Source organism: Hylaeus volcanicus, chromosome 2, assembly GCF_026283585.1.
Source record: "Hylaeus volcanicus isolate JK05 chromosome 2, UHH_iyHylVolc1.0_haploid, whole genome shotgun sequence".
NCBI lineage: Eukaryota > Metazoa > Arthropoda > Insecta > Hymenoptera > Colletidae > Hylaeus > Hylaeus volcanicus.
The window spans coordinates 64,191-83,641 of NC_071977.1; the positions used below are offsets into that span (position 1 = coordinate 64,191).

Below are 19,451 nucleotides of genomic sequence, written 5' to 3' on the forward strand. Positions count from 1 at the left end.
TCTCTCTCTCTCTCTCTCTCTCTCTCTCTCTCTCTCTCTCTCTCTCTCTCTCTCTCTGCACTTTCAGCTGTGCAAACTCTTCCGGAAAGACGGGATCCTTTCGAGTCTCTATTTTTTGGCTAAACTACAGCCAACCATTTATTAATACAACCAGACACATTTTCATTCTAGATGCCTCTTTCGATCGTTGCAGTTTGAGAACCATACAGATATCTGAATATAAATGTTGAATAACGAATAAAAGGTGAAACACCGTGTCATCTGTTATCGTTAAACGAAATCAAAATATGCCGTTTATAGTTGGAATAAATTTCTCTTGTTCTCTGTCGAGCACACTGTAGCTGTCATTCGATGATCACAATCGGGAAAATCGGAGTCACGGGAGTCGATACGAGCTATCGAATGTCGCGATAAAAAAACAAACGTTCGCGACTAGACCAATACAAGGTCCACCTGAGACTGCTCGGCCAGAGATACGCGATGTCTATAGGACGCCATCAACGAATCGAATGGTACTTGAAAGTGGGGGGATGGACCGGACGTTGTATTGTCCCCCACCCCGTAAACCAGAAGCGAGGAACGAGTCAGACGTAAGTACACGGCACCGGAAGTTCGCCACCACCGCGGCCGCGGCCGCGCCGCGCCGCGCCGCTCACGATTCACGCGTTATTACTCTTCGAAGATGAATCGACCTCGCGAAGAGGAGCTAGGGCGAAACTTACGAGCCGAGTTTCCTGTCAACGAGTTTCACTGGCAGCTTCCGAACAAATATTTTTGGAAATGGTTCACCTTTCGACCCGTTTCTACGAGTGTCAGCTGTCCCTGTCATTGATCCTTTCAGGATCTTTCGAATAGGGCTGGTTTACGAAATTACCAATATTCCTGGGACGATGATTCCTCGAATCGAACGTACCGGATCGCTGAAAATCTGTGAAATTTGCGTGGTCGACGCGACTTACGTGACGAGAGTGTGAGAAGCAAAACGGGAACGGTTCTCGAGTACGTTTCTCGCCTATGAATTCGAGTGTCGCTTCGCCCACCGTCCCGTCGACGTCGATCGAAATCTCTCGACAGATTCCTTCTGTTTTCCCTGGATTCTTCGGACGTGTTTGAAAACTTGAGAGGATTCCTAGAGATTTAACAAGAGTTTTTTTACGCTCCACCAAAGATCGATTCTCTTTTCCCTTTTTCGGCGAGGCGCGAAGGGTGGGCGTCGAGTTTCTTGTTTCATTCGGGATCGAAAGTCAAAGAAGCCGCCCGCCGTCTTTTTCGGGGGATTGGCATTTCGGTATAGTAAAGTGGACGGAAAAAATGTTCAAAGCAATACCGCCTAAAGTAACATTCCTTGTCGGTTTTCTCGACGGTACATTCGATTATTAAGATAGAGGTAAAAATAAGAGAAGAAGCAGGTAAACGAAGATCGATTGGTGCGACAGCAATCTTTGTACGGAAACGAGACCGACGCGATAGAAATCTTTGCAAAGAGAACGAAACGGCTTTAGGAAACGAGAAATCGTGAAAGTAAATAATACGAACGAAGCTCGAGCTCGAACAAACGAAAGACAGGGCGAGGTTGTGTTTTTAGCTTCCATCGAGAGGTTGATTTCGAGAGAAGAACGATCCAACGATCGATGAAATTTATCGTCGGCGTACGCTCCTGACGCCTACGAAATGAAAAACGAGAAACGCATCGGCAGGGCGGAATACCCGGTAGCCAGGTCCGCGACGTGGCCACGTGATTATGCGTGAAACGCGTGACTAGAGTGCGAGAGCGTCTTCGAGATACGTGGCTGTGGATTGGTCCAAGAATGGGTAAAAGGCTTACCGACTGCCATGGTGACCTCTAGCACGAGAAACTCCTGCTCTTCTGTTGCTCTGTAACAACGAAAACATCTCCGTTAAAAAATCTAGAAAAAACAAAAGCTTCGTTTATTATTACGAGCGCATTACCATTTGTAATTCCGCACCACCAAATGTCGCAGCTCTCCTCTGTCGTCGAAACGAGAGACAATTTATGGAACGAAAAGAGAGAAAAAAAACGAAAGAAAAAAGTAGGAGCATTCGTGAATTTTCTCGCGGCATCCCAATCAATCAACGAGCACATCGATCGATCTTGGATAGAGTTCCGAAAATGTTGACCAATGGAATACCGACGCTCGTTCTCGACTGCTGATAGAGGAAACAAGAGGCAAAAGAAACGAACGAGGCGTGAAATAAAATTGGTCGAAAACGGAGACGAGGCTAGAAATGATTTTTCATTCCGACTCGAGCTCTCGCTACGTATCGAATAATCCGAATAGTCGCAACTCCGGTTTTGATCGCGGCCCATGACGCTCGCAGCGTCAGTTTCATTCATCGCTGAAAATACGCTCGAATATTATATTTAGCATGAATGCAGGGATACGCGTGTCGTGCGACAGTCACGACAAGTTTATGGTTGTAGGACGGGATGGAAAAGGGGGATAGGAACGGGCGGGAACTGCTCATTCACGTTTTATCTGCACGATATTGGCGTGCAATTTTCCTACACCTTCCTGTTCCTGTTCCTGTTCTTCTTTTCATCTTCACCGGACCGTTCGTGTACCGCTTCCTCCTACATATCTCGTGTTTCGTAATTTCTCTTTGTAACATTGTTGGCTATTCGCGGATCGTTCTATCAATTTTCTCGCTGTACATACCAGCTGGTTTCCGTAGAGCAAACGATACGATGATTTTTTCATAAAATAAGCAAAAGAATTTTGGCTGTAAATTGTTATCGCAAAAATATTTTTTGTTAAATGGAACAAGGCCATTCTTAATAATTATAATTAAAATAACTTGCATACCAGCTATTTATCACGAATACTTTGCTATGTTAACTCTAAAAGAGGAATAGGTTTAAAATTTAATTTCTTTTATTTTTAGTTATAAAAGTTAACGACTTTGAACCGGGAACGCGTTAAGACTATCGGAGGTCTCGAATGACATTTTTATCGTGGAGAAAATCTATTTCGTAAGCAGCATAGGCACAAGGTAATATAACACAGGTTCCTTGAAATTCATTTTCACGAAACTTGTTTGAATTCCGCCGCGAAACAGCTCGCAACTCGCGAGCTTCTGGTTGATGTGGCGTCGGGAGTTGCTACTATTTTCGTGTGGCTTCCGACAAAGACGAAGACGAAGACGAAGACGAAGACGAAGACGAAGACGAAGAGAGAGGGAGAGACTCTCAGGTTATCGTTCCCATGAAAGCTCGAGCACTCTGATTTACTCCCCTGTCCAAATGGATCAACTGATGAGACGAATCACGGCCGCAGTGGAGCGCGAGCTTCTCGCATTCGTTGCAACGTTGCAACCAAAGATGGGCAAAACGAGCCAGCCAGATGGAAGATTCGTCACTGCCTCGTGTGTTAAGCCAGACTTTTCCAAAAAAAAAGGAGAGATGCGATGAAATTTCCACTTATGGGACGAGACTAATCGTCTACGCTGACACTATAATATCGGCTTTGAATGGTTGACGTTACTGTGTATCAATATGCGATATTACACAACGATACTTTGAACTTTTTCAACCAATTTCCGAGACGTAACTACAAGACCAAACCTCGTCGTGGATTCGCGCGGAAAGCGGGCGAAACGCCTCGGACGTGCTATTTCTGGCTCAAGGTGAGAAAGAAGTTCGTCGATCGCTGCTGGGTCAACCTGAACTGCATTTAACTCGTACACGATGCACCTGCTTTTGTGCGTGATGAAAAAGGGAGTGCATCCGGCGGAGCACGTGCCCCCTAAAGAACGCATGCATTCACTTTTACGCGTGCGCGTGCACATGGCTCGTTCCTTTAAATGTGACGCGGCTCGTGAATCGCGTTAATTAACGAGAGATAGGTAAATCAAGCCGATTTGCAAATAAACGAAGCGTAATTCAGCGTCTACCGCGCTTACTCTGCCGCGTGCTGCGTGTAAAAAGTCGTCGCCTTCGCTGTTCCCCTGTTTCTTTTTAAACTGTATCCTACTTTGCTATTTATCATAGCCGATTAAACAGTCATCGAGTACAATGTCCGAAAATTAGTCGTTACGTTCGATTCGCAACGTGTATTTTTGCACGCATTGTTTGTCGCTTACGCAACAGATAGACACTTATGGCACCGACGCGACACGACGCGACGCGACACGACGCGACGCGACGCGACGCGACGTCGCGGACCAACCAACTGCTAATGCACGTTCAATTAGGCTCGAACGCGACCCCCTCCTCTCATCACGGTCTGTCGATCGTACAAATTTATCGTAATCGTACGCGTGGCCAAAAATTCAACTCGATGCTTTAGTTTCTCTTTACGCTTTCGCCGATTGTGAAACTTGAATTCTTTAAACGAAAGCATCATAGAGAACTCTCGTAAGTATCGGATTGTCTGAAAAGTCCATGTCGATTTTTGCCAAACGTTACAGGTCTGAATATATCGGAATGGCACAATATATCAAAATTCAAATGTGTTCCTTTTTTTTATGTCAATCCGTACCGTCTCGAAAAGAATTTCTCGACATTCGAACGATAAATAACGGGAATGAAAATAAATGTACAATCGCACACAAATAGAACTCGCAACGAGGTCCAAGTTTGAATGTCCGAAGGAAAGCGCGGGGAACGATTTCGTGCGTAACGTTGGAGCGTCTGGTTAGGTTTGGCTGTCAGGTTCGATCTATTAATATACTATACACGATGAGTTGCCCGCCTAATTCCTAATGGAATATTCGTACAGATTTCTCGACATGGACGCTTGAAAAATATTCGCTGTCGGAGCGTCGATGGCGCGTCTCGAAATCGCGATGAAAACAACGCGATGAAAACAACGCGATGAAAACAACGCGATGAAAACAACGCGATGAAAACAACGCGAACGACGCCGATAATTTTTGATGCGTTATATCGAATATTGGTCAGCGAGGATGAAATTTAGTTGCAGCTTTCAGAAAACTGACAATGTCGTCCGATCAGCTGATATGTCCACGTGCCGGGCGTTCCTCGAACAATATTCTCCACGGTTTACTTGGAAGAAATGCTTTGCGTTCCTGCACATTCCGAGCATCGACGGAAATAAAATTGCCTCGAGTAATGCCAGAGTCGAAGAATTTCGACTAGTCGTCGTTCACGGCGGAAATGTCTCTTGGTCGAAATCGATTAATATGTAGAAATCGAAAGAATGGTAAAGTTTTGAAATCGAGACGGAAGAATTAACCAATTGTTTATTTTCGTGCTTACCTTGAATTTTTACGAGTAATCGATCGAAATCGACGGGCCCATTGCTCGTCGAGCTTTTCCTTTCGACTCTGTTAAATCCTTCTCGTTGCAACGATTCTTGAACTTTGATGATTCCTCGCGTAATCGTCGATTGCCTTACTTCTCTCCGAGGTGCACTTGCCGTTTCGGAAGGGTGATTAATCAGCTGGACAATGTTCGCGATTGAGTCAAAGTATTTCGATGAAAATAACACTTTGAATCGCAGTTGTTTTTGTTTGTTCGAGCGTAAGAGAGGAACGCATGAAAGGTGGCATTATTCGTCGGTAGCGAAACCCTTGGCATGTTTCGATAACTTTCTTCTTATTTCCTCCCTTGGTTCTCGAGGGAGTACGTTAGAGGTCATGCGGTTGAGCGGTACGCGTTCGATAAACATCGAACCATGTTCCCGTCCAGTTTCTTCTTCGCTTCTCGTTTCGCTTTCACTTTGGCTGTGCGAGGATGTCGCGAACTTTTCGAAACTTCTTTTCAAATTCTCGCTTTTCTGGCCTATACGAGTACGAGTCCGGATTTCGATTCGAAAGAATTTTACTGTAAACGAGACCTGCTACGTGTCGAAAATGGTCAAAAATATTGTTTGGAACGTAATTTTTCACTGAAACGTAATCCTTCCAGGTGGACAGACTGGTGAACTTGGATACAGCAAACTTGATTCCACGAAACTGCTGTCGCGTCCACGGTGACAGGAAGCAGAGTCACGCAGAGTGACGCGCGAGAGGAGGAGAAGCCAGGCTTTCGGATCGATACCAGGATCGAAGGGAGCCGCGTGTTGTGTAGGGTTGCGTTCGAAGGAGGACAACGCGCGCAAGCACGGTACAACTCTTCACGGAATACTGACAAGCCAAGCCAGAAGAGGAGTCCCGCGACGATGCCATGCGACCGTCACGTCGTGCTCTCCTTCTCTTCTCTTCACTGCCACCACCCACGCATCTGGCAGTACCCGAAGAAACGCCCATGTGCGCCAGCAGCGTTATTTCGAGATAAATAAGGAGGGCCCCCGCCAGAGGAGCAGACACGGTGTCGGCACACAGGAACCGTAAAAGAGAAACAGAGGGTACTTATATGTATCTATGTATTTTTCTTTTCTCTTTTCTCTTTTCTGTGCGTTAAAGGTGGCTCGAGAAATTTCACTCTGGCGCCAACTTACTTTTAATTCACACATTTATTCGCAACGAATAAATCAGTTTATTCAAAGTTATCGAAATTTAGTTTCAAAGATAACATTGAAAACTTACAAGACCATTGTTCTGAAATTCAATTTTTCCAACGAATTTTTAACTTTTCAATTTTTTATTTTCGAAACTGAGCATCCTATGAATAAACTGTACATATAAGAAAGTTTCGTCTATTCATCCCCTATATAATAATTAATTAACCGCGCGACTCTGGCACAACTTGTGTAAAGTATTAACAGCAAGTACTAAGGAGAAAAAGGGAGAAACCAGGGGAAGAAAGAGTCGGTAATGTTTAAAGCTGCACTTGACGATCGCGAAGAAGAGGGACGCTGCGCGGCGCGCGTGTACGAGCGGCTGCAAAGAATTTCTGTTTGGGTAAGGTTAGTGCAGCGCGCGCGTGCACGCTTGCGTGTCCTGTCACGCATGTGCGTACGGAAACAGAGCGAAGCGTGTATTTCCTCCGCGGAGGATAGGCGCGTTTCCTTTCGGAGTAGAGCACTGTAACCCCTCGACGCGTTCTCCATACTCTCTTATCGACGCGGCGATCGCCGAGGCGAGGTCCGATCCATGCCAGAGTAAAGATTTTTAATTTTACGTATTAACAATGTTGCGCCCGACGAAATGCAGTTTATCGCGCTCGTTTAGCGGGGCTTGGATCCGTTGCAACGGACAGAAACTGATCTCGCTCGCGTTCCCATCGAAACATTTCGATTTTTCAATTGCTAATTAGATCATCCCTGCGATCATAGAAATTCAGTCGATTTGTTGGTAAAGGGAATCGTGGAGGAGGAAGATTTTACTTTTCATAGAAAAAATTGTTTGGTTACGTACCAAGGAAAGCGGCGAGGAGCAAAAGCAAGCAACGACCGAACGTATCGATGATTTATTGCTACCAGCTGCTCGAGCTGTGTACCTCCATTCTTTCCAGACGGCTAAAACACATGCTGAAGGCAGAAAGGCGAAATGGTTATTAAGCGGTTCTCCTAAATTCGAAGAAGCAGCCTAGCCTGTTGCAGTCCCGTGGGCTCGTGCTGTCACGTGCCCGGTGCCGGCGCGGAGCGGCTCGGCAACTCGAACGCTGAAAAATGTGCCCGCTGCCCGCTGCCCGCTGCCCGCTCGGGTTGCCGATTTACCGAGAGAAACGTTGACATTTGGCCGACACGTGTTTCACACGTTTCGACGTTGAGCCTCCCGTTTCCTGCACGGCCTGCCTCGACAAACGAATCCATCACCATTTCCTCGCGAAATTCAATACTGGAAATTCTCGGCAAGCAGAACCATCGTGGATGCGATCATTAAAAATTTAATAATAATAATAATAATAATAATAATATTTTACTTACGGGCATTATGCCGTTGATATCAATTACGATATAATAACGATAAGAAAATTTCGAGAGAATTTCGCAGCATATCATTACGTACCATGTTCAGCTCGATTACGCATACGAAAAATGGTTACAATTCAATTTTTCAATGTCCAAGTTTAATGTCGACAAGTTCGACACTTTCATTCTTCCATTAATAAGTAACATTAATTCTTGTAATGTAAAGAGTAAACGAGCCGTGACGAAAATACAACGACGACCTATATCGTCGAACAAGATTGAACTTTGGAAGGCTAAAAACCGTGTTTATTTTTAGAAAGGGTAACCGATAAGCTACCTGGACGAGATTAAAAGCAAAACGCGACGACGGTATTGTTACGGCAAAGCCCAGTTGTCGAGCGACGCCGACGCCTCGTTATCGGGGGGAGCTTTCTTCGTTAAAAAGCTCCAGGGTTTCCCAAGACAATAGCCTTAATAGCTGTAAGCAGAGGTACCGATAATCAGTGCCGTCTTCAACAGAAGCGAGACGAATACATAATGAACTTATCGCATTCAGTCACGTTTTGGTGTCTTCTTCTCTCGCCCTCTCCTATAATCCCGTGGAAAATTTGAATTTCTAATGACGTACGAGCTTGGAGAGGATTATCCGCCTCCTCGCGCCTTCTCGACTTGTGCAAATGTGTACAAGTTCCCCTTCCACTCGCGTCGAATTAAACCGAGTAGTTAAATATTTGCCAAGCGAGACACCTTCGACAAAAGTTTCTTTCTTTTAATACTCAGCCCACTAGAGATCGCCGCGGCGTTTGTTTCACGCGTGCGATCGAAATGGAGGAAAACTCGAAATTTCGAACGTCTTTCTTCGTATATTCCGAGAAACTTTTTATCCAGATAATTCCAACGACCACGTCAACCATGTCTGTTCGCTAGAAAGAGGGATATAGCTAAATATCGATTTTTAACCGTTCGACGTGGAAAGTGAAAGGTGAAAGTGAATCAACCTTTGAATGAACGGAATGAATATTTTGGAAAAGGATGAGATGAAACGAGGGAGCGAGCCTATTTCTATTCCAACCGAGTTCTAATTTTGCTAGTTGTTAATCAAGATAATTCGACACACACTGATATCAGGCTACGTTATTATTCGAAAAAGTAATAGAAATTCAAGGGGTTAATATCTCGCGGATCTCGTCGGAGATGGTTACAGTAATGAAAACCGGAATGAAAATGTATCGGTGCGCGAAAGAGGTTCCTGAAACCAGCAACCCGTTCTGCGCGAAAGTATGCCGCGATATTTGACGTCCAAGTGGCGCCAAGCAGAGATTTGAATCACCGCCACTCGTACACAGTATATTAAACGTACGATACTTTTGTCGTTGCCAACATTTATATTTACTTTCTAATTGGTATTTTTCATTTTGCTGCGACGACTCGAACCTATCGCTACGTACGCCAACGCTTGAAAAATCGAATTTAAATTTCGCGTTTCGAGCGCGATCACGTTTCGTAAAAGTTTCCAACCAAGGGAAACTTTCGTTCCCACTACGGAGGCATTTTTTTCCGTTGGGACCAAAAGGGAATGAATTTAATTTCGCTAGAAAATAAAAAAGTTGCGCAACAGTTCGTCTCGCTGGTTTTGTTTGGAAACTGGTACGAAATTCAGATGAGCGTTCACGTACCAACGAGTTCGTTCTCTTTTCATATTTTCCAGCTCTTTTCGAGAGACACAGTTTTCCGCAGCATTATTGTAACATATGATATTCGCGTTTACCAGTAATTTCATACCAGGCGATTGTCGAGAATATTCTTACAAAAATAACAAATGTTCCTTACAAAAGAGAAATATTTTTAGGACATTCAAACCTAAAGTTTACTTTTACATGTTACCACTGTATATCGAGGTGACCGAATTTGAAACGTTCTTTAAAATCCTCATCGCGCTTCGTGTCTCTGGAATTTTGTACAAACTTGTCAAACTACGTTGCACGCCAACCGTGATTATTTTAACGAATATCTTTATCGTTCGACATTGTTTCTTCCTATTTTATACAGTTCAACGTTCTCTATTTGTTTACTTGAGTTGCAGCAACGTCTACGAATGTTCGATACTGGACGAGCACGTGATCGAAATCGAGATCTGGATCTCTCCGTCGGTAATGTCGGGAGATTACGCCCGAGGTCAAGCAGCTGCGAGTGAAAGCCACAGGTCTCTGGAATCTCCTGTAGCTGTGACGCAGTTATTCGTCGACGATAATTCCAGCTGATGCCGTTCCGCGTTGTACATCTTTTCGATAATTAATCTATTGCTTAAAATGTTTGAAAATTCGAAAAAATAAGTGTCGTAAACCTAAATTAGAAGCGTTCGTCTATTTCATAAGTGCATTCGTGTCTGTGAAATGAATGTTGAACGTCTTGGAATGTTATTACAAGTGCATTTCAAAGGTAAGCGAGTATCGTGAAATGGCGAGTAATTAGTTCGAGCGAGCTATCGACGTTGTTCTCGTCGAATTTTGTCACGAATGAGATACGATACGCGACGATTCGTGGCGTACACGGATGCCCAGGTGTAATTTCAGAACCTCTAATTAATTAACTCGGTGTTTGGCTGTCCAATTGAAACGTATGACTGATGCTACGAGTGGATAAAACAGTTAGTCGGATAATCGCGTTTCTCCTCCATCATGGGGAAAAAAGTTTTTCTCGTGAATAGAAAGAAATAATTGTCAAACAATTGTTCAAATTGTGAACGCAATTTCATCGCGTTTCTCAACATTTTTTCTTTTGTTATGAACGGCTTGTATTACAATCGTTCGTAGTTTGTAGTCGCAACAGCCAAGTGTAGTAAACACAGATCTGTAAACAGTTTATCGCTTCTCGATCTTCTCTTTGTTTATGTCGAACAATATGTCGAATCTGGTTGACCTCGAGCATTCTAACATCGTCAGAGTGAAAAATTCACTGTAAAAATTGTCGAGTGGTGATCGATGCGAGCTTTGCCCGATAACGTCGCCCTTAACGAATTTCCATTCGATGGAAGCTTGTCCCTCGAACGAAACGGGCTTCTGGTGGTGGTCGTCGTCGTTCCTCCTATCCGAAACAGAAATTCCGCCCGACTATGACGAAAATACACTCCCTCGACAGAGAGGACCGGCTGAGAGTGCGCAGGAGCTTCTGGAATCGACGGAATCGCGACACGGAGGGGGTTGTTGGCTGATTTACGCAAGCGCGTGGCATTTCCCGGGAATCGGGACTTTCCGGGTCTCCGACACGGTTTTCCCTCGTCCGGCTCACTTCAGCGGGCGACGTGGGACACGGCAACAGGTGACGGGGAGCGACTTTGCGCAAACATCATCGAAAGGATCGCGAGCTGAAAGCTGATCGCGGAACGGGTGACGCTGACGCTGACGTTGAAGCTGACGCTGACGCTGACGCTGACGCTGGCGCTGACGCGACGGTGACGTGTGCCAATCTGACAACTACGCGTCAACTCTTGATATCACAGCCGAACGATATCGTCGATATCGGTGAACCGTACCTCCAACGGTAAGCCGGCGAACCATCAGGGAGGTCAGTCCTCGAGGGAACACCTGGAGAGCGGAATTATCGAGGGAAAATGAGCGTCGAGGACGCCATCAACTATAAACCCAGCGAGGAGGAGGATTACTATGCCCTCCTCTCGTGCGACGAGTCCGCGACGGTAAGTTTCGATCATGTTCTCTAGATCTATGCCACTTTTCAAGCCTCTTGCCTCGTAAACTTCTTTTTTGCCCCGAAAGAACGATCAACGATTATAGTTTATAGTCCAATTTTTATTCGTTTGTTTCGTTGATTCGGTTTACGTTCGTGTAAAGAATACTTGTTGGTTTTTTCGCGCGCACTGTCAGTCGGACGCTCGTTTTCCATCGAGCATGCCAAACTTTGATTTGGCAAAGTCCTTCGAGCGATCCAACCTTTCCACTATACACTAGCGAACTTTCAAATCGTATAGTACACTTGCAATTGGTTTGTTTTTAATATTTGGCTGCATGTGTGTTACCATTGCATAAAGTTATTTTGAACAAAAGTTAAAAATAAAAAACGTCAGCTGTGAAAAATTGTTCAAATAATAAATGCATCGATATTTTTGTAAATTTTATTTGGAAAATCAGCCCTTCTAAGGGTTCGTTATATGTATAATAGAATTGGTTCCGATAATCACCCAAACATGTATCGTACCATGTCGAATGGATCCACGTAAAACTACCACATGCCTCCAAGTTTTCCTTTGAATGTTATCGACGGAGAATTTGTACTTTAGAGAACAGAGTATCATATTTCACGGAATTCCAGGGGTAAGCGATGTAACTAAAAATACGGAATTCTGTGCGATTCAAAGAAAACGTTCCGAGGTTGGCCGACGAGGGGTGGGATATGACGAGGTTCGGGGGTTGATCGAACAAGTTGAGACTTTTCTACAGTTGCGAGTTTTAATACAACTTTCTTCTTTCTTCATCTACATTTGTCTATCGTTAATGGAGTTTCGTTATCGTGTTTCGCTTCTGAAACTTTACGCGATACATATCGATAATAATACGAATCAGCGGCAGACGCGTGCGATCACGCGTTTCGTTCGTTATTTATTCGGTTGTATTCGTGAAGAGGTGAATGAATTTTCGTAATGCGCACGGCACAGCTAACGAATGGGATAATCGTATTTAATCACCAATGAACGATAAAGTTGTGTTTTATATCCTAGCGTTCGGATTCCTGTTCGTTTAATACGGTGTACGTATTTAATACGCATTCCGAAGTTATGCAAAGTTAATTAACTCAGTGGCAGGCAGTCGTGTCACTGGAGGATAACTGCATCACCAGCAGACTTCAACTTTAATTAGTGTTTCGTCCGAACTTGTCGATTAGCATCGATCGCCGTCGACTCGTCATTACGACTTCATTTAGCGACGCTACGTCACTCTTCGACCTTGCTCGATACGTGCAATTGAAACCGCCGCCCCCGCGCCCGCGCCCGCGTCCGCGTCCGCGAGAAACGAACGCCGATACGCGTTGACACGTTTTTCGAACGAGTTTTCTCACTGCTCGAAGAAATAACGTGCAAATACAGTTTTAATCAATTCCACCATTACCGATATCATATTTGCGCGTTAAAATCAATGGTTAAAAATGTACCGATTTAATTTGATATCTAACATCTGGCTTGGAATCAATCATTGAACAATTTCACGCGGTCGACTACTAACGAGATATCGGTCTTTAATTGTCTCGCTTCGTTGAAACTTGAACGCTTTTATTAGCACGTTGAATGTCGCCGGGTTCACCGATTACTAGACTTTCGACATCGACGATTAACATTTCCAACTAGCGACGCTTTCTCTACCCTTCGAGTGCGACATTTGCATTTTTCCCTTGTTTTGTAAAAAAATATGCTACTTAGCGACCAAAGAGTTCTCGTCGCGAACCATGGTCATTAATATCGCGTAAAGTGATCGCTGACCCTTTCCAAGGAATTACGTTAACGGTTATCTTGTTTTCCCGTCTCATCGTCTTTGTTCGCGACGACCCGCTAAAAATAACGCAACGTTGCTTTAAATAAAGTGCGGGGGTTAATGAGTGATCGTGTTTGCCTGTTTACCGACGGACTGCTCCCGTAGTTGTTCCATTAAGAAATTCAACCCCCGCCCCCAACGGGCGATTTCATTAAATTCCCTGGCAAATATCGCTGGTTTCCATTAGTCGCGAAATTCACGACGAGAGCAATCCTCGTCTCGATTACGCTCTGGAAACGAGCGGACACGTTGCACCGCGTCGGAAGCGTATTCGATACTATCTCGATACCATCTACGTATTCCGCTGATATCCGAACAAAACGTGAAACGACATGATTACATTTATTGTCGCGATGGAATACATTTCCGTGGCAATTTGTCTTGTTACCGCCTCGCGTGCGCTGCGAGCTCGCTTTTCTCGAGTAAAAAAATTGCGATAAAAGAATCGAGAGGTCTCGTGGGTTAAACGGTCGCTTAAAGTCTGTAATTATTCATGAAATTCTGTTGAAACGAAAACGTACGATTCCAGGTGGAACAAATTACAGCGGAGTACAAGGTTCTGGCTCTCCAGTGCCACCCCGACAAGAACCAGGGAGACAAGGAAGCCGAGAGGAAGTTTCAGCAACTGAAGGTTCGTTTCTTTTCGTTCTTTTGTTGATCGTTACGAATCGCTCGGACACGATTACACGATTGCACGATTGCACGATTGCACGATTCCACGATTCCACGATTCCACGATTCCACGATTCCACGATTCCACGATTCCACGATTCCACGATTGCACGATTCGAGTTTTTCATTCGCGTCGTTTCACCTTGTTTGCGTTACGATCGAAAGCACCGATTCTTAATCGTTGTAACGCGAATGTAACGCTGTTTCATTTCTATCCGCAGCACGCAAAAGAGGTTCTTTGCGATCCTGAGCGAAGAAGCAACTACGATAAATGGAGGCGTAGCGGAATCGCTATCAGCTACAAGCAGTGGCTTGGGATGAAGGAACATGCTCAGCAAGTAAGTAAAGTCGATGGATATTCCCTCCTTGTAAAGCTCGTCATGCGCGCGACAATAGAGAACGATAGAGGAAATTGAGGGGTCTGCACGAGAAATTTCATGGAGAGACGAAATTATTTATAGAAATTTGTCGATCCTTTATTTATGCTTTTCCTTTAATCAACGTCGAGATCAGAAATTTCTCGGAAGACGAAAGACTGTGTCGAGTCGTACGAGGGGCACGCTGGACCGCGTAAAAGACAAACTTTCGACTTTTCCAATGTCAAACTAAGCTCTAATGGTAGAAATGAAGTTTGCTTTGGCGAAAGTCGTTGCTCGATTCGCTACAAATCGGACCAGAGAACTGACAATGAGAGAACTCATCTCCGGTTATAATCTCACGGAGAAACGCTCCTAGTTATACCTCGTTCCTAACGAGCTACAAGCCGTTAGTCTCTCAAGCCGTTTCTCGTCACCTGAAGACAAACTCACTTGGAAGTCATCTTCCCGTTCCGTGGATAGCGATCAATTTCTTTGGAATATCTTAGCCTCTTACAACATTGATAGACCTATGGATATAGCATGTCACCTGTGTACTATGCAAATGCTCGTTCTTAAGCAGCGCAAAACTCTAGCCGATCTCATGCTTCTTTTTAAAACTATTAACCGAAAAATTAAATGTCCTAAGATATCGGATTTATTGAAATTTAATATTCCAAGAAGGCTACCTAGAAATAAGAATTTTGTTGTATGCCGATCCATGCAGTGCCGTGGATAGGCGAGTAAAACTTGATACGTCTGTTGATACGTCTTGGAACGTGGTACATGATGACATGCTTGTCTTGATTTTCTCGATTTTTGTTTGTTTGTGTTATTCTATTTGATATCCAGGGCACATTGCCCGTAAATAAAATATTATTATTATTATTATTATGATGTTGCAAAAGGTCCGGTAATGTCGTTGCGTCCAAAGTGCCCTGACTCGACCCGCTATCGCACGACGTACTCGATCAAAAATCCAATGATAATCGATACCTGTATACCGTTCGACGAGTCAGTTTTATTCGTAAAATTGCCATTTTGGAAGATGAAATAAAACGTGTGCGATACGGGGTTAACATCGTCCTAAAGAGAATAAAAATTGGCGGCATGTTGGCGCGTTTACGAAACCTCGTTCGCGAAACGATAGAAACGGGATATTGTTAAGTAAGACTAACGAATGAGAATTGGAATACGTCGTAGTCGATGCACTGGAGCAAACCGAAGACAAAGGATCGCATGCTGCAGGATGCGAGCGGAGAGGCTGCAGGTTCTCCGGGGCACACCAAGGTCCAAGCCCCGAACGCGCACAGAAGAGCCTCGGAGGGTGGTGCAAATATTTACTACGGTGCACGTCGAGACCTCGGCTGGGAGTCTCAGGCGCCTAGCGAGGTGGCCAACAAGTTCCGCAACTACGAGATCTAAGTTAGTCGACGGGGGTTCGAGGGGGGGGATTCTTCGGAATTGATGTCATCAGGACCAACAATCATTTACTGCGTGTCAAGTATATCGGATGGAAAATGAAGGATAACGCGTATTATAATACCACCATCTCAACAGGAATTTATCGTTCGTCATTGTCCAACCGATGCGCGATCGGAGAAGAACGGAGAAAGCATCGAACAACGACCTGAAATTGTCCAACTCTGTTTTCGTTGTTTTACGAGGCTGCGGAGGAGTCGAAGCTGGCCTGAGCGTTTTCGTGCGAACGAAAACTTTGAGAACGAGTCAAAGAGTTGAAAAGGTATGCTTTAGTCGTCCAACCTGATTTCGAAATCCTTTTTTAGCGACGTTTCGACGTACCGCGCGCGGCGATCGCGATCGGCTGGAAAACGGGGTCGAAAGACGAGACGTATTTGCCGCTTTCGATTTTTAATTATTGCCGCGTTGTTGGGTTCCGCGTTCCGCGTCCCGCGTCCCGCGTCGGGACGAAACAGGCACGAGACCTCACGGCAGCGCTCCCAGGAGAAATTGGAGATGTCGGGATGGAAGGTGGTGCGCGATCGGTTGGACGGTGTTTTGATGTCGTATCGAGACAAATTAAGTATCCACGATTCTACCAAGGAATCGAAACATAAGAGGATAACTAGTTGTTTCTAGTCGTACGTTACTCGCGACGGAATGCTCAAGTGGCTGGGGGAGCGTCATTTTTTTAACTATCAACGCGGTTTTACACGATCGGTAGATATTTGAAGCGTCCAACCGTCGGCGTCAGCGTCGCGTCGTTTCGAGGAAAATCGATGGAGAGTGGATAAATGCCGCGACTATTCGGCAAACTATCAAATTCGTATTCGAGTGGAAAATTGAATATTCGTTTAAACTCGGCTGGCATCCCTCTTCGTCAACCTTTTTAAATACAATTTTAACGAATCGAAGGCATCATCGAAATGTACGCAATTCAAAATGGAATCTACCACTTGGGCTGTTCTTTCACCGTCGAGTAGCTAGAAGGAAAAAAAAGTAACTCGTTGTTTCTACATCGAGTGCTTCTCAGTGGAATGTTTAAACAGTTTATGTTTCGACCGGGATGCTTATCGAAAACTCGTTCCAAAGGTCTGTTTCAAGCGTCGAGAGCAAACTTGATTTTCGTCGACGAGATCGTTCGCGTTCGAGGGAAGCGAGATAAACTGTTTAAAGTTTAAACAATCGGCATTGTTTCCACTGTAGAGCAAATCGATGACGCCGCACTTGTACCTGTGTCAAACGCAAAATGTATATCGTTCTTTCTCGACGATATTTGAATGTTCGGAAAGTCGAAAATACTACCCCATAGATTTTGCATCGTCCTCATCTGTACTTGTACCGTTCCTTTCTGTACTTTCCTACGCTGAACGAGCAATGTAATCGATCCTGATTTGGCTAAACAAATGTATCCCCTTTACGTTTATTACCAACTTAGGTAATTTACGTAACTTTCGCCACAGCAAATTTGATCATTCAATGGCAGATATGTATATTTATCGTTGCACGTTTCTGTTTCCCCATAGAAGATCGGAATAACATAGCGAGGATCGTTGAACAATTTTTTAACGTAATCGATATACATATATCCTTTGGTAAGTTGAGTTTGGCGTAATTAAGACAGCCAGCCGTAGCAGCCGACGATTGATATCCCAAAATAGCCAAGTCGACTCTCGTGTGTATCGATGTGACCTTTCGACATTAATTTTAAGGCTCGGAGGCGCGGCTTAACCGGATAAGTCTCGTTTCCAGCGAACTGTTAATCCTTCGCGTCCGAATGATATTCTCGAGAGCGAATTTCTCGCTTGAAAAATGTTCATCTTAGCAAAGGTTGCGCGTTGCGCGTTGCGCGATACTCTCGACGAAAATCCCAACTTGGACATCGATTTCTTGTTCAAATCGAAAACGAAGAACCAAGCGCAACCGACGAGCACGATGCATATCGATAGCAACAAGGTACAAGGTTTTCGCAATAAAATTCGGAATCCTAGCAATATTCCGTCGTCGAATGTGCTCGAAGGTACTCGAGCTCGGAAAATTCTATTCGATTTCGGAATTTTAATCGCAATCAAATGAAATCGATAGCTCGTCCGAGTTCAAATTAAAAAGGGTTGGCTCCATTCTCGACTTGATGTTTCGGCGCGCCAGGTTTGGAAAAGAAACTCCACGATATTGCCAACATTTTCGATATTGTATCGACAAAATGAAATAAATTTGAACGGCTTGACTTTCTTTTCGCTAATTAGTTACGGCTTACGGCACTTGAGAGTACAAAGGGAGACAAATTGCCGAGTCAAGGGAACAAAGTAGACGAAATTTGAGAATCGTAAAGCGTCGCTGCAAGTTGAGAATGAGCCTAAAGAATCTCGAGGCACCACTCGCGTGCATCTGTCCTCCGTGGACAAAATTTGTCAACTACACCTGTGTGTCCTACATCTATATTTTTCTAGACGCGATTTCTGTCTCGCGAAACATTCTATCTACTATCCATTTATTATTTCCGCGCGATCGACCTATCGACCTATCGACCTATCGATATCGTGCAATCGAGGGAGGGACAAGAAAAAACATGTTCAATTCTCGCAAAACGATTCTCTTTAAGAAGAGCTAGTGTGAGCAAAAAAATCGGTAAACGAAAATTTCGTCTCTCTCTCTCTCTCTCTCTCTCTCTCTCTCTCTCTCTCTCTCTCTCTCGAAACGTGTGAATCTCTGTTACGTATGTATAAATATATAAATATATGATGTATAAAATGTATATTCGTCACGCGCTGGACGACGCGACGATATGTATTCGTACCATTAAAGGTTCAATAAATGTGTTTAATTAAGAAGAATTTGCGTCTCGTGTTTGTTAACCCACACGTGTCTAAATTAGATCTTTGAAAATTCGATTCGAACGTTATTCGTTTTATTTCGTTGCGCATATAAGAGAATAAACTACGATTAAATTTCGCGATCGCGAACATAGCGAAAAATGCAAGTGAATTAACCGAGTGTAAACGCAATGAACAATGGACGCGCGGGATCCTTTGTCGTCGTGGCAAACTTTCGCTATCTCTTGGGATACATTCAAGGAGTGTCAAGGACACGGCCCAATTTATACGAGGCGAAACTTAATGCCGTTTGCAATACCGTTTCTGACGAGCGTGCATTCACTGCATTATCCGCCGTGGACGACGATACACGATACATGCATCTTTTTACTCATTCACGTCGGCTCTTTTCACAGTAAACTCGAACGAAAATGGCCATGCGTTCACAAAGCTCGTCTTTGTGGACAATTACCATTAGCACACCCGTTGCGCTGTTTGCGACGGGGATCGGTGTTCTGTTTCGATTAGCCAACCGACAATCACGTATGAACGTTTATGAAAGAATAAAATTAGAAAGAAATCCATTTACTTGACGTTATCATGGCGAACCACACGGTGAGTACAAAGTTAACTTTCGAAATTACCGTTTTCCACTACCTTTCTTGCCAATTTTTAAGATTATCTGTGATCGCTAGCTCTCAAGGGGTTACGCAACTCGACGGAATCAAAACTGGTTAATTAAGCGGACGAGGAGATTCAGGATTTAGCGAAATGCTACGAAAGTTTAATTGGATCGACGGGATGACTAATAAATGTGCGTTCGAGGGCTGA

The 19,451-nt window shown here is 44.3% G+C and overlaps 2 protein-coding genes across 4 annotated transcripts in view; one reads left to right on the plus strand and one right to left on the minus strand.

The window, feature by feature from the left end:
• LOC128872570 (uncharacterized) overlaps nucleotides 1-5,893 on the minus strand; it is a 26,790-nt gene extending 20,897 nt beyond the window's left edge. For both annotated transcript variants that reach the window (XM_054115405.1, XM_054115404.1), the window contains exons 1-2: nucleotides 5,240-5,893; nucleotides 1,826-1,875 (exon numbers count right to left, since the gene is read on the minus strand). In XM_054115405.1, coding sequence (XP_053971380.1) covers nucleotides 1,826-1,835 — 10 coding nt within the window. In that variant the 5' untranslated portion in view covers nucleotides 1,836-1,875; nucleotides 5,240-5,893. The remainder of the gene's footprint in view (nucleotides 1-1,825; nucleotides 1,876-5,239) is intronic.
• Nucleotides 5,894-10,003: 4,110 nt separating this feature from the next.
• LOC128872580 (J domain-containing protein) lies at nucleotides 10,004-18,641 on the plus strand. 2 transcript variants are annotated; one of them, XM_054115429.1, is made up of 5 exons: nucleotides 10,004-10,217; nucleotides 10,917-11,472; nucleotides 13,848-13,949; nucleotides 14,212-14,328; nucleotides 15,595-18,641. In XM_054115429.1, exons 2-5 carry the CDS (start codon nucleotides 11,389-11,391, stop codon nucleotides 15,769-15,771), a joined length of 480 nt encoding a protein of 159 aa, XP_053971404.1. In that variant the 5' UTR covers nucleotides 10,004-10,217; nucleotides 10,917-11,388; the 3' UTR covers nucleotides 15,772-18,641. The 2 variants fall into 2 exon arrangements, with proteins under 2 accessions (XP_053971404.1, XP_053971403.1); XM_054115428.1 differs by having other exon boundaries at nucleotides 10,006-10,217; nucleotides 15,550-18,641.
• Nucleotides 18,642-19,451: the final 810 nt, after the last annotated feature.